The sequence below is a fragment of the Trachurus trachurus genome (assembly GCF_905171665.1).
Source record: "Trachurus trachurus genome assembly, chromosome: 17".
Classification (NCBI taxonomy): Eukaryota; Metazoa; Chordata; class Actinopteri; order Carangiformes; family Carangidae; genus Trachurus; species Trachurus trachurus.
Window position 1 is genome coordinate 33,214,931 of NC_139900.1, and position 17,834 is coordinate 33,232,764.

General features: G+C 41.9%; 1 protein-coding gene across 1 annotated transcript; it reads right to left on the reverse strand.

The window, feature by feature from the left end:
- Positions 1-7,445: 7,445 nt before the first annotated feature.
- Positions 7,446-17,213, reverse strand: LOC311000126 (fizzy-related protein homolog). The gene is made up of 14 exons (XM_083990760.1): positions 17,052-17,213; positions 15,970-16,043; positions 15,350-15,478; positions 15,127-15,190; positions 13,722-13,852; positions 13,548-13,633; positions 13,276-13,459; positions 13,065-13,130; positions 10,803-10,905; positions 10,465-10,649; positions 10,123-10,356; positions 9,469-9,573; positions 8,981-9,073; positions 7,446-8,872 (listed from the first exon to the last, which is right to left on the reverse strand). Exons 2-14 carry the CDS (start codon positions 16,036-16,038, stop codon positions 8,831-8,833), a joined length of 1,491 nt encoding a protein of 496 aa, XP_083846886.1. The 5' UTR covers positions 16,039-16,043; positions 17,052-17,213; the 3' UTR covers positions 7,446-8,830.
- Positions 17,214-17,834: the final 621 nt, after the last annotated feature.

Consider the following 17,834-nt stretch of genomic DNA (forward strand, 5'->3'; position numbering starts at 1 on the left):
CAATCTGGAGACTTACAGGGTGCAGTGTGAATGAGACCATCCATGATGCATTTTTAATTAAAACGTTTCAAGCCTCTGTGAGTGGAGAGAGGCTGTGGGCATTGTCTCTGATCAATATTAACAGGAGATGGTGACATGATTGATTTTTGCCTTTAGTGTCAGTGGAGATAAAGGTGATTCATCCTTCAGATGTAGCTAACTTGCATGTTGGTTTATGTCAGCTTTGAATTTCAAAGCTACTCAATCAACCAATCATTAGTTTGCATTGATCTGTTCGGGTTTATCATAAATAAATAAAATGACTTTGTTTCATTTATGACTGATTTTTTTTTTTTTTTTTTTTTTTAAGCACTGTGTTAGCCAGGCGTAACAAAAATGGGGATCTTGTCAGGTCACTCATGCAGGTATCCTGGTAACAACAGAAAAAAGACTGAGTACATGTGGTGTGTTATTACCTACTCTGTTTTTGTCCTCAAACCTTCTCAGTCCTTTTTTCACCAAATTTTTTCATTTTTTTTTCTAAAATCTGTGTTTCCCTGCAATGCTTTTTATACAATATATGTACAGTTGGTAAAACGTATTCTACAGTATCTCTGTGATTGTGTGTGTGTGTGTTCTGTCTTCATTTCCTTCCTCTCTATGAACATGGCATCAGCTGGCAAACCAGCGGAGAAGCAGCGAACAGGTTCAGACTTGTGCTGTGTGAACACACCTCTCATTGTGACTGTATATCTTATATTTACTGTCATAATCAAAGCTCTACATCCACATCCATGCACCTCACAAGGAGACCAACTACTGGCAGGGTAATGTAATACAGGGCAAGTTATTTCTGATCCTAATGAACCCCTAACACTGCTACTGGCTCACACTGAGTGGTTTCTTTAGCACCATGCTGCTCAGCAGTGTTAATCCACATGCAAGTCAGGTCACCCATCTGACACTTAAAAAAAATACAATACTAATTAGCCCTCCTTGGTTGCTTTAATGATACTGCAATCACTTGATGTGCATTACACACCACCACCATGACCTCTCCTGTTAGTAGCCTTCTGCCCACCAAAGCTGAAAAACTGGCTTCTCGTTTTCATTCACATGGTCACATATGCTGAGGAAATACTACAGACATTAAAACAACTGAGGCGAATACAGCTGCTCAGGTCCACAGAGGGATTTAGATCCTGCTTAATTATAGATGCCATGTGTTTAGTCAAAGTATTGAAACTGCTGCACATGGTACAATGTTAAGTAAAGCTTTCTGGTCCCATCAAGGAAGACCGATACATTTGAGGAGAATAGAGTGTAGTAAGTTGGACATGATGTGACAGTTGTTGTTTTTTTCCCCCCATTGGGATTTCCTCTGCAGCCAGTGTGTGTTGTATGTGAGGATTTCAGATCCAACCCTGTCACGTGGGTGCTGATGTGAGAAAACGCAGAAATACACATGAGGTTTACATCCGAGTTTTATTCCACCTATATAAGAGGATAGAAACTCTGTAAGCTCAATAATGAATGAACAATTAACATTTAGGAATGAATTGAAAACATTATTATTTAAGTCTGTCATAAGCAGCATCACTGTATTACACAAGAGGTTTCATCCTACATCGGTAAATATCCCCTGATTAAATGGTGCTTTTTACATTAAGGCCAAACACTTTAAATGTGTTTTAAAGAGCATAAAGAGGAAACCCCAACATTGAAACAGTGAACAGATTCTGAATCATAGATAGATGCAGGTTAAAATCTGACAGAGGCAGAAGGACACTGCTTGTGCTGAGAGGCAGACTGGGACTTGTTGTTCTTTGATCAGCGTCACAACAAAATCACTAGTCTTCCACTCAGCACTACCAACACTTTCCCTCTGCATCCCCTCCTCTCTGTCCTCGTCCACTGCTTCAATCTGTAATAAAAGAAAAAAAAAAACTTGTTACACAACCAAACCTTGAAATACTTAAAGTCTGTATCTTCCCTCCACTGTTGTACCAATGGCAAACAGAAGCTGTTGATTTTGCAGCTGTGTGGACCTCAGAGCGTTTCAGGGTAGACATGTGTCGCCAGGCCACTGGCTGGTGGCACACTGTGAACTTCAGATGGCCGAGATGGAGACACTTTGTGTAATTCCCATCTCTGTGTTTCCCTCAACCCGTTTCTCTCTGAAGCCTGTTGACATTCCATCCTTCCTTTGTTGTTGTAATGCCAACCTTTCAGCTCCTCTCAAAAGAGGGGACAGGAGGAGGAGGAGGAGGAGGAGGAGGGGAGCAGTACATAGAGGGAGAAAGAAGATCACAGCACAGGCACTTAGAGTCAGCCCTGTTGAACATATGCAATGAATGGAAAGCTGTGCACAGTTTAGAAAACGGAGAGAAAGGGGATGTGAAAAAAGAAAATGAACTCAACTGATTTTTTTTTCTTTCCAATAATTCACAATTGGACTGAGAGGGAAAGAGAGAAAGAAAGAAAGGGAGAGACAAGAGACAGACAGATTGTCCTGCATCTCCAGTATGTTTCTGAGCTGGTAGCTATGCAACAAGACTGGGAGTCAGTGGAAGAGGGGGATGGGAGGCTGGGGACAGTTTAGTGAGAGGGAGGAAGGAAGAAAGCAAGGAAAGAAGGAGGGAATGGGGGAGGGATGGAGGGATAGAGGAGGGAAGGGGGGGGTTGAGTGCAAATTAGAGAAAAGAGGGGTGCTGATCAAGAGGAGACCTCAGATGAGATGGTCAATGAACGGTGTCCACTGATGGAGAAAGAAAGAAAAAATACAGACTTCATTTGCTGTTGCTGTTGCACACTGACATCTGGAAAAACCGTCCATTTAGTTTCCAAGCAGCAGCTGGATTGGACTGAACGCTGAACATAAGGTTGTGTTAATATTCAGCAGGAATGTCAACATAGTTTAAACGAGGGGGGGGGGGGGGGGGGGGGGGGGGAGGAAAGGCTGTAAAAAAAACCTGTATAAACCTGTTGATCCGTCAAAGATCGCAGCTTAATGGAAGTGAGTCTAGCCCTCGACGTGGGAGCTGTCCAGTGTGTCGGTGCTGAATGACGCCCTACTTTTCCACCGCCGTCCATCTCCTCCTCCTCCTCCTCCTCCTCCTCCTCCTCCTCAGCATCTCGCCTCGACTCCGGCCCAGGAAGGAAAAAAAAAAAAACATGCCACCTGTTGCTGCACCGAAGTTTTCTCTCAGGAGGTTATAAAGCCTCCCAAAACACGCCTGATGCGCGACATTTATGATCTGCAGCCACCCTGGTCCTGACGTAAAGGACGCTCGGTTTATATTTTTTCCCCCTCAAAATCACGGCAACATGACGACATGATAAACATTTCCAACCCCCCTCCTCTTCATCCTCCACCTCCTCCTCCCCAACCCCCCACCCGCAGGCGAGGCAGGAAGAGGAGGAAGAAGGTTGTCATTTAATTTCCCTCAGACGCAGTCGGGATTTAAACAGCTTTCTATTTCTTTCTTTTCTCCCCCCGAACGGCTCGGAGCCCTGTTGCTTCATCAAGTCTGTTCACTCAGTGCTGAAGTGCAAAAATAATAAAATAAACCAGGAAAAAAAAAAAAACAAGGAAAAAGACAGCGAGGTAGCAATGCAAACATATTGATGTGCTGCAAAGATAAACACCACTTCACCGCGTCCCTCCTCACAAATCAAGCAGAACAGGAGAGAAGTGATGGACTCACCATCACTCGTTCATCGACGGGAACAACAGGTGACGCCGACGTCTCTTTCTGTTGGGTTTTACAGCCACGGTCGCTGCCCGTGCGCCCTCCCATATCTAAGCTCCACGTAATGGTTACATGGTGATGTTACTGGGTAGGCTGGAGGAAGACGGAGCCGTGTGTTTATATACGTCTGCTGCTCGGAGGAAGACAAGGAGGAGGCGGGTAGCTGTGTAGTGACGACCGCCAGAGGAGACCAATGGACGCGGGGTTTTTTCAGACCTTGTTAAGGGTGCGGCCCAAACCGGCGGCTAAATTACATTATATGAAGGTTAAGGATGCATATGAATAAAACATATGGAGGCTGAGGATATAGGCTGGGAAGTACTTGGGTTTCTATTTAAAGAAAGGGTTTCGCTCTGGTTTGATTAGTGTTGGAATAAAGCAGGGAAATTTGTATGCAATTTTAATCTGATCGAGGAAACACCTCACACACACACACACGCACGCATAGACACACAAATCCTAAATTGAAATCATGAGTCCCAAGAGTGGAGAAGACTTCACCTGAGCTCCTGGCTGCTGTGTGGTGAGGAGCTCAGTAATTGAATTAAATGTGAACTGTGAGATCAAGATTAGACATCTAATTAATCTGCAATGGAAACAATGGGAGTAAAATATGGAAGTGCAAAAATAAATAGCTTTGGAGAAAATAAATATCCTGTGCAAATATATCCACACACTCAGAATTAGTCTAATGTTGTTAGGCTACAGCTTTTTTCTCTCTCTGTAGGCAGATCAATTCATAAACAATAAACATCAACACAAAAGTCCAATAACAGTGATTTCAATGAACATCTTTCAGTCAAAAGAGTTCTGATTCAATATCACTTTTTATTCGATTACTGTAATGTAAGTGACCTACACAGTAGCCAAAAGTGATGAAGGACATTTGCATGAACTGAGCAGCAGCAGAACAGAGGTGTCGTTTTTCTCCCTTGACCATGAATTAAATGAAATCTGTGAATCTTTGACTTTTGATATTTGTAAGAAGTGAAAGATTTTTTTTTGCCTCAGGACCATTTATCACACAACAGTGCTTTATGAAAGAGGTCTCTAAAGAACCATACATTTACACTCTCCTATGAACATGAGCTTCATCACCAAGAAGACAGAATTATTGGAAAACCAACATTTGTACAAAATCATAAAGACTCAGACTCATCATTTAATGTCAGTCTATATTATAGCAATATGCACAGAAAAGGAAGCAATTCAAACTGGAACCAGTTTATTTTATATTGATTAGTGGCATTATTGCAGCAGAGTTGAACTTCCTTCCCCTGAAAGACAATAAATGGCACCACGACAAAGATGTCATACTGCGTTCAGGGTCTTGTGTGACATTTTACCACAATCTTCCAGGGTGTCAAGACAATCAGACACGACTGAGTCTTTTTATTATCATTTTGCAACCCCCCTTTTTGTGTTATGATTATTGTCCATTGAGCTATTTAAATCAAATCACTGCATCGTGCCTGAAACCTGCTAGTTGGCTTCTCGTTATAGTTTACAGGCTGTGGAAAAACACCCTTCCCATCCCCCATTTTATGAATGCAAAGGTGCTGCTGGGGTGAGTGACTGTAGTGTATTTGTGAACAAGGCACATGAGTGACCAGCTCTCTCCGAGCTCTGTTCCCTCTGACAAAATGACCAAAAAGGAGCCTGGGTGGCTGCGACTATTAGTTACCACAAAGGCCTTGTACCTTTGATATCCCTGCAGGCTGGTTATCAATGCAACTCAAGAGTCAGGGCTTAGCGAGGAACCTGGGGGAAGATCATGCTCGCTGTGTTGTGAGGCTTTAGTTATATAACGAACATCGCACTCTGTGCCTCTTGATAGAAACATCAGGAGGTAGGATTATGCATATTAGTGATCCCCCTCTGTTCTCCCCTCTGCTTTCAGGGCTTAATGTTAACATGTGCCCACCGAGAGCCACAGATGAATGTCTTCCATTCAAATGATTTATCTGATCACTATAATGGACCATGCATGTCATTTAGATGACATTATAATGGAGTTTGAAGGGGAGAAAGGCTTGGTGTTGATAGAAGCTGAGTCACATAGGCTTGCAGTACCTCATCATCTTCACCCAGGAAAGAGAGAACACCTCACGATAAGGGCCTTTAGTTTCTGAAGTCACAAAATTAATGGCAGTATTTGTCATAATTTCGTCCTTCCCTTGTTCAGTCGAGTCTAAACTCTGGATGATTTCTGCATTCTGTCTGTGAATTTATCACAAACGCAGAAACAGAATCATTCAAGATCCCCTCTTTGCTTCATGTGTTTAGAGCCTCCAGCTGTTGTTTACACTGATAAAACCCATTTGTTGTTTAAATGTGTAAGAGTGAGTTTGGATAGGCCACAGGGCACAAGCAGAGGTGTGGGAGCTTTTGGAGGCGGCGAACATTTGTTATTTTTCATGCTCTGGGTCAAAACTATGCTTGCGTGGGCTGGACTGATAATATGATAAAAAATTTCAGACTTCCAGGGAACAAGGTGAAGCCACAGGGTGTTCTGCTGCTGTTAAACACTCTCCCTCTAAAAAATGTGGACCTAAACTGAAGGTGAAGCGGAACCAGATACCTTGTGGGGATGTTAGCTGCCTGCTGAGATGTTTGACCTTCCTCGTGGCCTGTTACATACGCAGTCAACATTAGTGATGGGATATTCCTCTAGCGACTTTTAGATCTGATTCTCACCTTTAAGGTAACATGGTTAAGGTTGATTGTATGGGTGTGGTGGCAGCAGTGTAGCACTGAATCACTAGACTGGAAGCGCCCTCTGGTGTTCACTTTGTATTTGAACAACACAAGAAGATGACAATCGTTCAGACAGGTGACAAAGGAGAAGCAAAAATTATTCTGTATAATATATTAACTGTGATTTATATGCTACAGCTGGCTCAGCCTCAACCTAAATGGATACGTCTTGGAGATTGACTTGCATCGCTATCAAAACACCAAATGAGGCAACATAGAAATACAAAGACTTATTACTAGTGTTAAAAACTAGTGTTGTTTGTATGTATGTGTCAGCCTTGTGATAGACTGGCAGTCTGTCCAGTGTGTACCCCGGCCCTGGCCCTATGTCAGCTTGGATCAGCTCCAGCCCCCTTCAACCCTGCATGGATAAGGGGTGTAGACAATGGATGGATGGATGGATGGATGGATGGAAGGAAGGAAACTACTGAATGAGAAGTCATGACTCCAAGAAGCACTGCTTCAAGTGAAGTGGTAATGAAGAAGAAGAAGAAGAAGAAGAAACAATTATGGGGGGCTCATGACAAGCTCATTAAAAAAAAGTAAATAGAAAGTATTGACACTAAATTAACAAGGGCAAAATAATGTGCAATAACTAATGGAAAACCTTAAACGTATGCGGCTCCACCTCTATCATTCACCACCATTGCTGTAGAGTCAAAAAAGAAAGAAAGAGCCACACCATTGCACTGGTCACAGGTAGAACATGATGTCTATGATGTTAGTCTTTGACTCTTCATATTTGATGCCATCCTTTTTAGTAATTTGTGCTGTATAAATTCTTGTGTTATGTCCAAAAAGATAAGCAGCAGAGGAAAAGACATCTTCTCTTCAGTATCTGGATGATAAAACAGCAGCACCAACATGGTAGAAGATATGGTCATTTAATTGTTGATTATCTCTCAGTACAGAAATATTTTTCTTTTTAACATTCTTTCTGTAATTCAAGTTGGCAGCATTGCTTTGATTCTGAAGTGGCATTAAAAGAAATTTCCACAGAGTTTAACAGTGAAACTGCTCATCAGCTTCCCTCCGGTAACATTAGTAAACAAACACGCCACAGAAACCTTTCACAACACAAATAAATAGCATTCATTTGAATGTGGCACGCTAGTTGATTCAAGCATTCAAAAGGGGGAAAAGGAGGTAAAAATTAGGAGAGAATGTAGCAAATGATATGATGTGCTTTTTTTTAGATTAAAAAAAACAAACACAATAGCACAACTGCTCAACACAGAAATGGTCTGAAGTAGCAAGAGACAAGAGCCCGGAGCTTGAATATCTTAGCGTATGCAGCACAGAAGAGCAGTTCACTGTCTGGTTTGTTCCCAAATGTTTTTACTGTGTTACAGACCGCAAAGTGGTTTTGTTTTAATTTTTGCTCGACTGATTTTCCATTTAAGAGAGTAAGGAAACAAGATGAGTGAAAAGCTTCCACACTAGTCGCATTAGAAATCTCCCATTTACATGTGTATTATTTCTGTAAGTAACTGATCTAATGCACAGTGTTACAAATTAGTTATTCTCTTCTAAAATATGTTGACTTTTCTTGAGAAATGTTAGAACGATATTTGCAAATACTGCTTAATATCGTTAGAATAAAATGAACTTGTCAATTATTAAAAAATAAAAACAGAAGATCAGGCCCAATCCTTGTTAATCACGAACAACTGTCAGACAGTCAGAGGATTATGTAATCTTTTATCAGTGTACATGAAACATCATAATCTCTCCATAAAATACAAAAATGGCAAGCTTGGATTTTTCTGCAAACCTGACCAAAGCTACGCATACTCCACAGATCAGACCAGCAACTGCAGTTACACACGGATAATGAAAACTACCAGCCTTCAAAACAAAACACACTAATATGTAAAAAATAAAAAATAAAAACCCAAATAAAATAAATAGACAATCAAAAAGGACAAAACTCAATATTTGGCAGGTATGCACAACATCAGTCTGTAAACAAAACATAATCATGTGGGGGGGAAATGACGCCCCGAATTCTGCACCTCATCAGAGATCTCTGGTCTGCGGGAGGAGGCAGTGGCTCCATCATTATTCACGAGGAGGTGGAATACTGTTCGTACTGTATGCGTGTCCCCTGTCCGCCACACTCAGGCTGTGCACCTCTCCTGCTTCTCTTCTCTTCTCTCCACCTCCGGCTACAACTTGGCTAAATAAACTAAGGGCGATCGAGGGGTGCCCTCTGCAGACTACTGAGGTGAATACTCAAAGACGGGGCCCCATTTACAGCTTGATACATGCAAAGATAAATTCCCCTCCCGGCTTTATTCCCTCGTAGTACAGGGGGGTGGTGGGGGGGGGGGGCGTGGTCACTACCGGATCCTCGTGAAAAGATTCAGCACTGACACTGACTCCTAAAGGAAGGGGGGAGACAGAGAAGAGTAAGACAGATCAAGCAAAAGCAAAACTATAGTGGAAATAATTACATTAAAAAAAAAGACTGTACAGAGAGTGTAAAATACCTTAGTGGATCTCATTTTGCTAAAGACGTTCCAAAACCGAAGAGTTTCATCTCCAGCCCCCGTCACAATGGCCTCTCCATCAGGTGACATGGCCTACACACAGCTCATTATTAGACACTGAATATACAGTGGATTCACAGTTTGCAATCATGCTAGGTTTTTTTTTTTACTGAAATATTTTTCTCCTACATTTTATGAAAATGTACACATAGATAAAACTGAAGCATCAAAAACAACTCTTAAAGTTATATTCCTCATTTGCCTTGGTTTTAGGTCTGACATGTAAAGATGAGGTAGATTGATGAAGCATAAAAATGCAGTGTCTTAATAAATGCAGAAAAATGAAAGTGGTCTGATGGATTCTGAATGTGTGTGTGTATTTATGGTTAATTATTTCCCAGTGGATTATGTTTTTTCCAGAAATGTTGTAGCTGTTGTTGTTGCTGTGGCTCAGACAAGATTAGTATAAAAACACACAGTGTACTGACCAGGTAGAGTACTCTGTAGGAATGTCCTGTAAGTTTGGCCACTTGAGTTAGAGAGGGATACTTCCACACCAGGATCTGGTTCTGGGAATAACCATGTGTGCTGACCTGCAGGAGAAATCATGCACAGCTTAGCTGAAGAACTGGAAGCATGGTTAATGCAAAGTAACAGTTTTCAAGTCGAAAGTGAACCAACATTGACCAACGGTGTAAACGATTGGCATCTTTGTTATGAAAACAGGATATAAAAAATGCAACACACAAGATGTAGAGTAGTGAAAGATTTAAATCTTCACAACTCTGTACCCACTTCACTAGCCTTGTAAACCAGCCGCTCCCAGAAATGCAATTCATTTCATTTCTGAGGGAGAGTCTGGCCTCATCCCCGCTGCAAGCGTTTGGCCTGAAACCCTCAGAAGGCCGAGCCAATCAGCGTCGCCGCTGTGATTGACACTGGTGCAAAGCCCCGTCACTACACCAACTTGCTGATTGGCTGAATGGGGTTGTCTGTCAACGCTACTACTCCCGCCCACCCCAAACGCTTACAGGGGGAATGAGGCCAGACTCTCCCGAGAAATGAAATGAAATGCGTTTCCGCGAGAGGCTGGTTTACGAGGCTACCACTTCACACCAGCACAGTCCAAATCAAAGACTCACCAGTTCGTTAGTGTGCTTGGACCAGGCCAGGTTGCAGACCTGGGAGCCGGTGTCGGTGCACTGCAGCGGCTGCCCCGTCAGAGTGTTCCAGAAGCGGATGCAGCGGTCGGCGGTGCCGCCTCCGGAGGCCAGCAGGCCGTGCTGGTGCGGAGACCAGGCGATGGCCTTCACTGCTGCCAAGTGCTCAGTGTACTGCTGCACCGGGAGGACACTCGAGTGGTTCCACACGAGCAGCTGCAGACAGCGAGTCGCAACAACAAGGTGAGGAGAAAAGAAGAAAAGTCGTGAAAGAGCTGTCCTGGTCGCTGACAGAAGTGCACGTGAGATTCTCCGTCGGCATACCTTGTTATCATTTCCACCGGAGGCCAGCAGCTGGTGGTCCGTGCTCCATTTGAGCCCGCAAACTTCCTGTCTGTGTCCTTGGAGACGGCGCTCGGACTGGAGAGGCGGAGCTCTGATGTCCCGCTGCAGGATCACCCGGTCGCGGCTTCCCGACGACAGCTGGTCGGCATTCCATGCCAACGCACCTGGCAGCAGAGAATGAAACACAGACATGAGCGAGGGTGATTCACCAACCACGAATGAGAAATGTTGCAAAACAACTGTGAAACCAAAATGAATGAAGGTAGTGATATTTCAACCCCCGCCACTGTCTCCACCTCTGTCTTCCCTCGACTCACCCACTCTGGCCGTGTGTCCTTCTAGTACCGACAGCTTCTTCCCTGCTGCTGCATCCCAGATCTGTACGTAGCCTTTGTGAGTCCCCACTGCCACCAGGTTCCCCTAAAGGTAGACGGTACACTTTATTATTACTCTGCCGTGTTAAATGAGTCAGTGATCACCCCCCTACCTTTAGGTATACATTGATGTGACCAGACCGTTGCTGAATAAATGTTAACAAAAGAAAAGAGGGTTGAGAAGATTTGCAAGAGTCACAACTTCAATTCAAAAGTAAAAAAACAAAACAAATCACAGTTGTTTGTTGCATTATTCACTTTAGCTCTTCAGCTTTTGAGAGTTTGCATACATGCATCCCAATAAATCTCAACTATCTTCATATGTCTGACAAACTACCACAGAAATGGCTAGAAAGAAACAGCTGAGTAAAGAAACAAGAGTACAGATTTGTACACTGAGGGAAGAAGGATACACTGAAAAAGAAAATTGGGGGGGGGGGGGTGCTCACCATTAACAAATAATTACATTACAATATCACGGAAAAGTCAATTTCCGGTAGTTCAACCCCAACCAAGTATTGAGTGCATATAGATGGACATAGTTTTCAGATGGCCAACATTTCTATATTAAAAATGCTTTAAAAAAAATTTCCTTTGCAATATTTCCATTTTGGAGATACTGAATTTTAGGTCTTCACTGAATGTTAGTCATAATTATTACTATTAAAATAAACTGAATAAATAAAGACATGGGGTGTTTCATTCAGTGTGTAATGGACATACGTATACAGTATATACAGCGGGGAAAATAAGTATTGAACACGTCAACATTTTTCTCAGAAAATATATTTCTAATAGAGCTATTGACATGAAATTTTCACCAGATGTCGGCATCAACCCAAGTAATGCACACAAACAAAGAAATCCGAACATTAATGTCCATAAATTAAGTTATGTGTAATAAAGTGAAATGACACAGGGAATAAGTATTGAACACATGAAGAAAAGGAGGGGCAAAAAGGTATGGAAAGCCAAGAAAGCAGCTGGAGTTTGTCAGTATTTAGAATGTAATCCTGTCTCCTATCAGTGCAATAAGTAATGTACTCAACTGCCATGTGTTGCATGGTGTGCTTGCATGGAGGCCATGGCAGTTGAGTGCATTACTTATTGTTTTCTCTGAAACAACTGTACCTGCTGATCCCAGGTCTTTCTGAAGCTCTCCACCAGTGTCCTGGACTGTTAGGGAACCCTTCTGATTATTGTTTTGACTCCTGTTTTGCAATTGTAAGGTTGTGTAGCTCTTTAGACAGCTCTTTGCCATTGCCCACCATGCAATACTTATTGTCTGACACCTTGGTGGTGAGAAACCTTTTTAAAAGGCATCAATCAGGACTAAACCAGCAGATATTACTTTGCACTGATAGGAGACAGGATTACATTCTAAATACTGACAAACTCCAGCTGCTTTCTTGGCTTTCCATACCTTTTTGCCCCTCCTTTTCTTCATGTGTTCAATACTTATTCCCTGTGTCATTTCACTTTATTACACATAACTTAATTTATGGACATTAATGTTCGGATTTCTTTGTATGTGTGCATTACTTGGGTTGATGCCGACATCTGGTGAAAATTTCATGTCAATAGCTCTATTAGAAATATATTTTCTGAGAAAAATGTTGACGTGTTCAATACTTATTTTCCCCGCTGTATATATAATGTGTTAGTTTCACTTTTTGAATTGAACACATTCTACATCGCGGAGGCGACGTCTTTCCACTCAGGGCTTCCTTCACCTCTGAAACGGGGCAGAGCTCCATGGAGACACCTGCCTAACACAGCAACGTAGGGAACCGTGCATGTCCGTGGCACACATCTCCACGGACGTGCATGGGGGGAAAAAAACGGCGTTGCCGTCGCACCGAATGCACGCGGCTACGCGCCACTTTGGGTAACGAGCGTGCATGTCGCGTCTACATTGGAGGTCGGCTGTTATCAGTATAATCAGAGACAACCATGAATGAGTTCGCCTCAGTTTCACGTGATTGTCACTGTCAGCCTGTTAGAAAAACATTTTACTGACCCGAGCTGAGACGCTGCATCCCTGGTATATATAGAAAAGGGGTAAAGGAGAGTGTACTCTGTTACAACTTCAACGGACACCAAAACTCACATTGCATGATTTGCATCTTGACTAATCTTCAATTGTGTTTATTTGGGGAGTGAAACCGGATAATAGTTTGTAGAGATGACAACAGAGAAACTCACCCTCTCTGACCAGCCAACTGAAGTTACTGAATCTCCTTCTACAGAAAGGTCACATAGACGTGTCACCTGCGGAGATGGAGAGTAACACAGACATTAAGACTTTTCTGGTTAATGTGTATGGCACACAACCAGTGATGAAAAACATGGTTTGGGAGAGAAGTTTTTCTTTGACAATGTGTTTTATGCATACATATCTCACACACACACACACCTGGCTGGTGCAGGCACTCCACAGGTAGACGCAGGTACCCAGTCCAACACTGAGCACATTCAGAGAGGACCAGTCCACGAGGTTGAGGTAGAAGTCGTCCTGTAGCTCCGGAGCATCCAGAACTTTGAAAGGAATTTTGGATATTTTGCGCGTAGGTTTCCTTGGCGACCGTAGCAGTTTCTGGCTGCAATGCACAACAGGATATAGTGAGGTTCACCTTGCTTTTTTTTGTTGTTAATCAAAAAGCTACCATGACAGGGGAGATGTTTTACCTGTTGCTGCTAACAGGTGATAGAGAATATGGAGATACTGTGTTTCCATCCTCTTCAGGCAGGGCCCTCTTAGCGCTCACAGAGTACTACAAAACACAAATAGGTGATTACTTATACAGTAAAAGTAAAAAATGCTAGTATATTAGGTGTCGTGGGTTGGTTGACTGTTTTTACACTAAAAAGGCTCCTCTTGGCAGGAGTGGATGGCTGTAGGCGCCGGTCCTCTGACTGGGGGTCCTGGACTTTCTCAATTCCCGCACCTAGCAGCTCGTTCTTTAGCAGGGCAGAGTAAGCCAGACCGTCCGCTGAAGGCAGAGGAAGAGACAGAGGGGAAATCAAACCAGGCTGTCGAGATGATTAAGTTCAAACACTGTGCTCCCTCTGCGATGTCTTAGCCCCTCTCTCACATCTCTAAAGATCAGGGAGAATTTTGCACTAAGCTTGGTTTAGTCCTTATCTCCGGTTTCCACGAGCCTACTCGGGCTTAGTAAACAAGAGAAGGTCAAATTATCAAGTCGGACTGCAGCGGACAGGGATGTCTGTAGAAGTGAGCTGGAAAGGGGAAAAAGTTCCAACTAAATGTCCAGCGATGGCAGAGATGGATGTGTGTGTTCAGGACTGAGAATTGCGGGGGCGATCTATGATACACCCCTATCACAATCGTTTCTAAACTAACTAGCACTCACAATTAGGGATGTCATAATTACTTGTTTTCACAATTAATCGTGGTATTAAACGCCACAATTAATTGATCGCAAAGATTCCTAAATACCGTCACCGTCACTTTCCAAAAAAAGATTATGTATGAACCGTGTCGGCAGATGTGCGCCAAAGTAAAGGTGAATGCACAGATACTGGTCTATTTATCTAACGTAGCATTGAATTGGTAGGAATTTAAATGCTAGAGTGTCATTGAGTGTCATTTGTAATTATAAAAAAAGATTAAAATTAACTTAAACATTTGGTATCGATGACAATTAATGACTTGAATATTTCAAACACTTCCCCTGGCGGGTTAATAATTGGTCATATTTTAATAGATATTTAAAATATTTTATAATTAGTAATGTATAGTTTAACTATATTTGGTTTAACACATTAATAGTGTTGTGAAATTAATTAATGCATAATAATCGTGATAATCGTAATACCGTGATTATTTCTCTGGCAATAACCGTACCAAAAAAAATCTATTATCGTCACATCCCTACTCACAATGCAGGTTATTCTGAACTCACAACAATCTCACCATCATCACAGTGTCGATGTCGTTGAAGAGAAAAATACAGCTCTAAAATAGTTTCCTAAAATTCTACTCTGAATGAACTCAGACAACTATTAAGAGTTAAGTAAGACAAGAAATGCATACATGTGTAACCTCACTTCAATTTCTAACACATATTAACTGACAACGTTCAAATGTCTGCAGGAAAGCAATGTTGCTCCTCCTGTCTCTCAGTAGCAGAGCAGAATATTTCGTGACAGTGACGTACTAATAAAATCATCACAACGTACTTTGTCATGACACACTTTTTTATGCCTGATCTCCAGACTCATGATATAAAGGTGGATGCATTACCTTTGTTGCTGTCTGTCGTGCCATCTTTGGTTTTCCTATTTTGATTGTGCGACTTTTCAATTTCCTGTGTCAGAATATGAAACAAATAAAAGATCACTATCAAACAAATCTGTGAAATAAAACTGTAAAAGCAGCTACAGATACACTGGAGGAAAATCAGAATACATAATGTTTCCTTGCACACTACAGCGAGCTAGTAAGTGAAGTATTGCAGCAGACTCACATTGATGCGGTGGAAGTTGACACTCCAGTTGGCTCCGGCCCGGGAGGGAATGAAGCGATCGCCATGCTTGCTAGGGGAGGACAGGGGGGAGCTGGTGGGTGTCAGGGCTCGCACCGCTCCTACAGCTTTCTACACAGGGAAGGAGAGCACAAAGCATTTATTGACTGGCGACCAAACACAAACAGGCCTTGGGCAGTGATTTGAAAACTTGACGATAAAAGGAAGATAATTTAGGCGGCAGATGGTGCATTTGTTCAAGGTGTTACCAACAGGAGGCAACATTCACAAAACCCAGTCATTTGGCCAGTAAGGGCTTGTTTTCACTCAGCACTAGAAGCACTGTCAAATCAAAGCCTGGCCATTTATTGTGCTAACATATAGAGTAACACCCTCTCTGCCCAACTTAAATCCTTTGCTACCTGACAATGCCCTCTGGGAGGGGCTATAATCATGTTACAGTCAAGACGATCACTTAATCATACTAGTCAAGACCAAATGACTTTGCATGCGTATGGTCCTGTCTGGAAAAAAGTATTGGTAGAAGGTACAGGCCTTGGTACAACGTATTAATGTATGAGGACAGGGATAAACGAAATGTAGAAGTGGCATCCTTTACTTACTATGGGGCTTGCGTTTTCATTTTGTATGTTAATCTGCCGGAGCAGCCTGCACTCATAGTCCTGATCCATGATGCCTGAAAAACAGGGTGACACAAAACAATCACAATATGACTGGAGATTTTTTTTTTGACATCTCAGTGGACAAAAGAGACACAACATCACAACCTGCTGACCTCTGGTATAACTATTTGCTTTAGTAAGTAACCAGTAATGAGATATTTCTGCCATTAACAAAACTGATTTAAAAAAAAAGCCTAGTTAGTTCATAAATGATCAAAGAGCAGACTGACATACAAGGCTGCTATGTGGCACTGCGGGTAACCATTATTATTGATCAATCAATTTATATACTACTCTTTTCTGTTTTTAAGCTGCTCCATCTGTTACACAGCATCAGCTCACAAGTCATGTCTTCAAACAGCTTGTAAATCAGCTGAACAGCAGATGTTCACATCTCAGAGACTGGATTTAATAAAAAAGAAAGAAAGAAAAAGAAAGAAAAATTGATTATTTGCTTGATCAGTTGCTAAAGTGGATTGTGAAGGCTTCTGTTGTTAGTTGTTTTTCTCTGTAGACCAGCTGATTGGTTAATAGACTCTTTGTTTTAGCGATACAGTCCGGTGTGTTTTTGACATGACATACAGTGTAATGACCCAGGGATTCGCTGAGGGCTAAGTGACAAACCGTCTAAATCCTTCACGGGGAAACGAGAACCACAATAATCGAAAACTGCGAATGATTTTCAGTAAAGAAAAATAAAAAAAAACAGCTTTCACTCGATCACCACAACATTAAACTGGATGATATCGAAACGACAAACTTTATGGTCACGGGAAACACTTCCACCAATCATCCTAGGAAATTCTCTCCCAATACTTAACAGCTTTCAGAAGATACGACACAACATAGTCTCTATTATAAACCACAGCATTAAAAAAAACACAAACTATCCAATCTTACGGAACTGTGCTAATGCTAACGCTAGCTCAGCTGACCTAACGTAAAAGGAGCTAAGCTAGCTCCACGGCTAACGCATTAGCAACATTGTTTGTTCATCATCAACACACACATTAAACACTCACTGTGGCCCGATAACCTGTTCCTGCCGGGCACCGTGGAAGCAGTGTTCCTTGCTGGGTTGGCTCCAGTTGAAATGTTTTTTGTTTTGTGCCTTTTACTCTTTAAAAAACAGAAACATATACGATACAAATGTTTTTCTTTTGCCGATCGTTCAATTCGGGTTCGCTAAGCACCACGGGAAGGACGTGACGTCACTGTTTTTGAATCACACATTTTGCGTTGCTAAGGAAACGTGTCAGAAAACGCTCACTACACACACACACACACACACACACACACGCGCTTGGTTTCATTAACGTTACGTCAAAGGTCTGTGGCAAGAGGATGAAGCAATGTATGTGTGTGACCCATTTGTTTTGGCTCTGCCCTATTGTGCAAAAACTATGGAGTGATATTTGTAATTTTGTTGCTATCAATGTTGATGGTGATTTTATTTTGTTTTGGAGGAATGTTCTGTTTGGGCTCCCTGACCTGAAAAAAAACAAGGAAAAAGCTAACATAACTTTTATTATCAACCTTATTATTTTAATGGCAAAATTTCATATTCACAAATGTAAGTTCATTAAAAAAAAAACCTTCCTTTACTGCTTTTAACAGTGAGCTCAAGCAATACATAACCTCCATCAAATTTTCAAACAACCAGAAAGCGATTAAGACTATCAATATATGTGAAAACTTGAAAATTTTGTTGTAAACTTATAAATTCCCCCTGGCGTATAATATAAATGTGCTTTAGTAATTGCATGTTACCATGAAAAACTATTTTTGTACTGTGAAACAAAGTT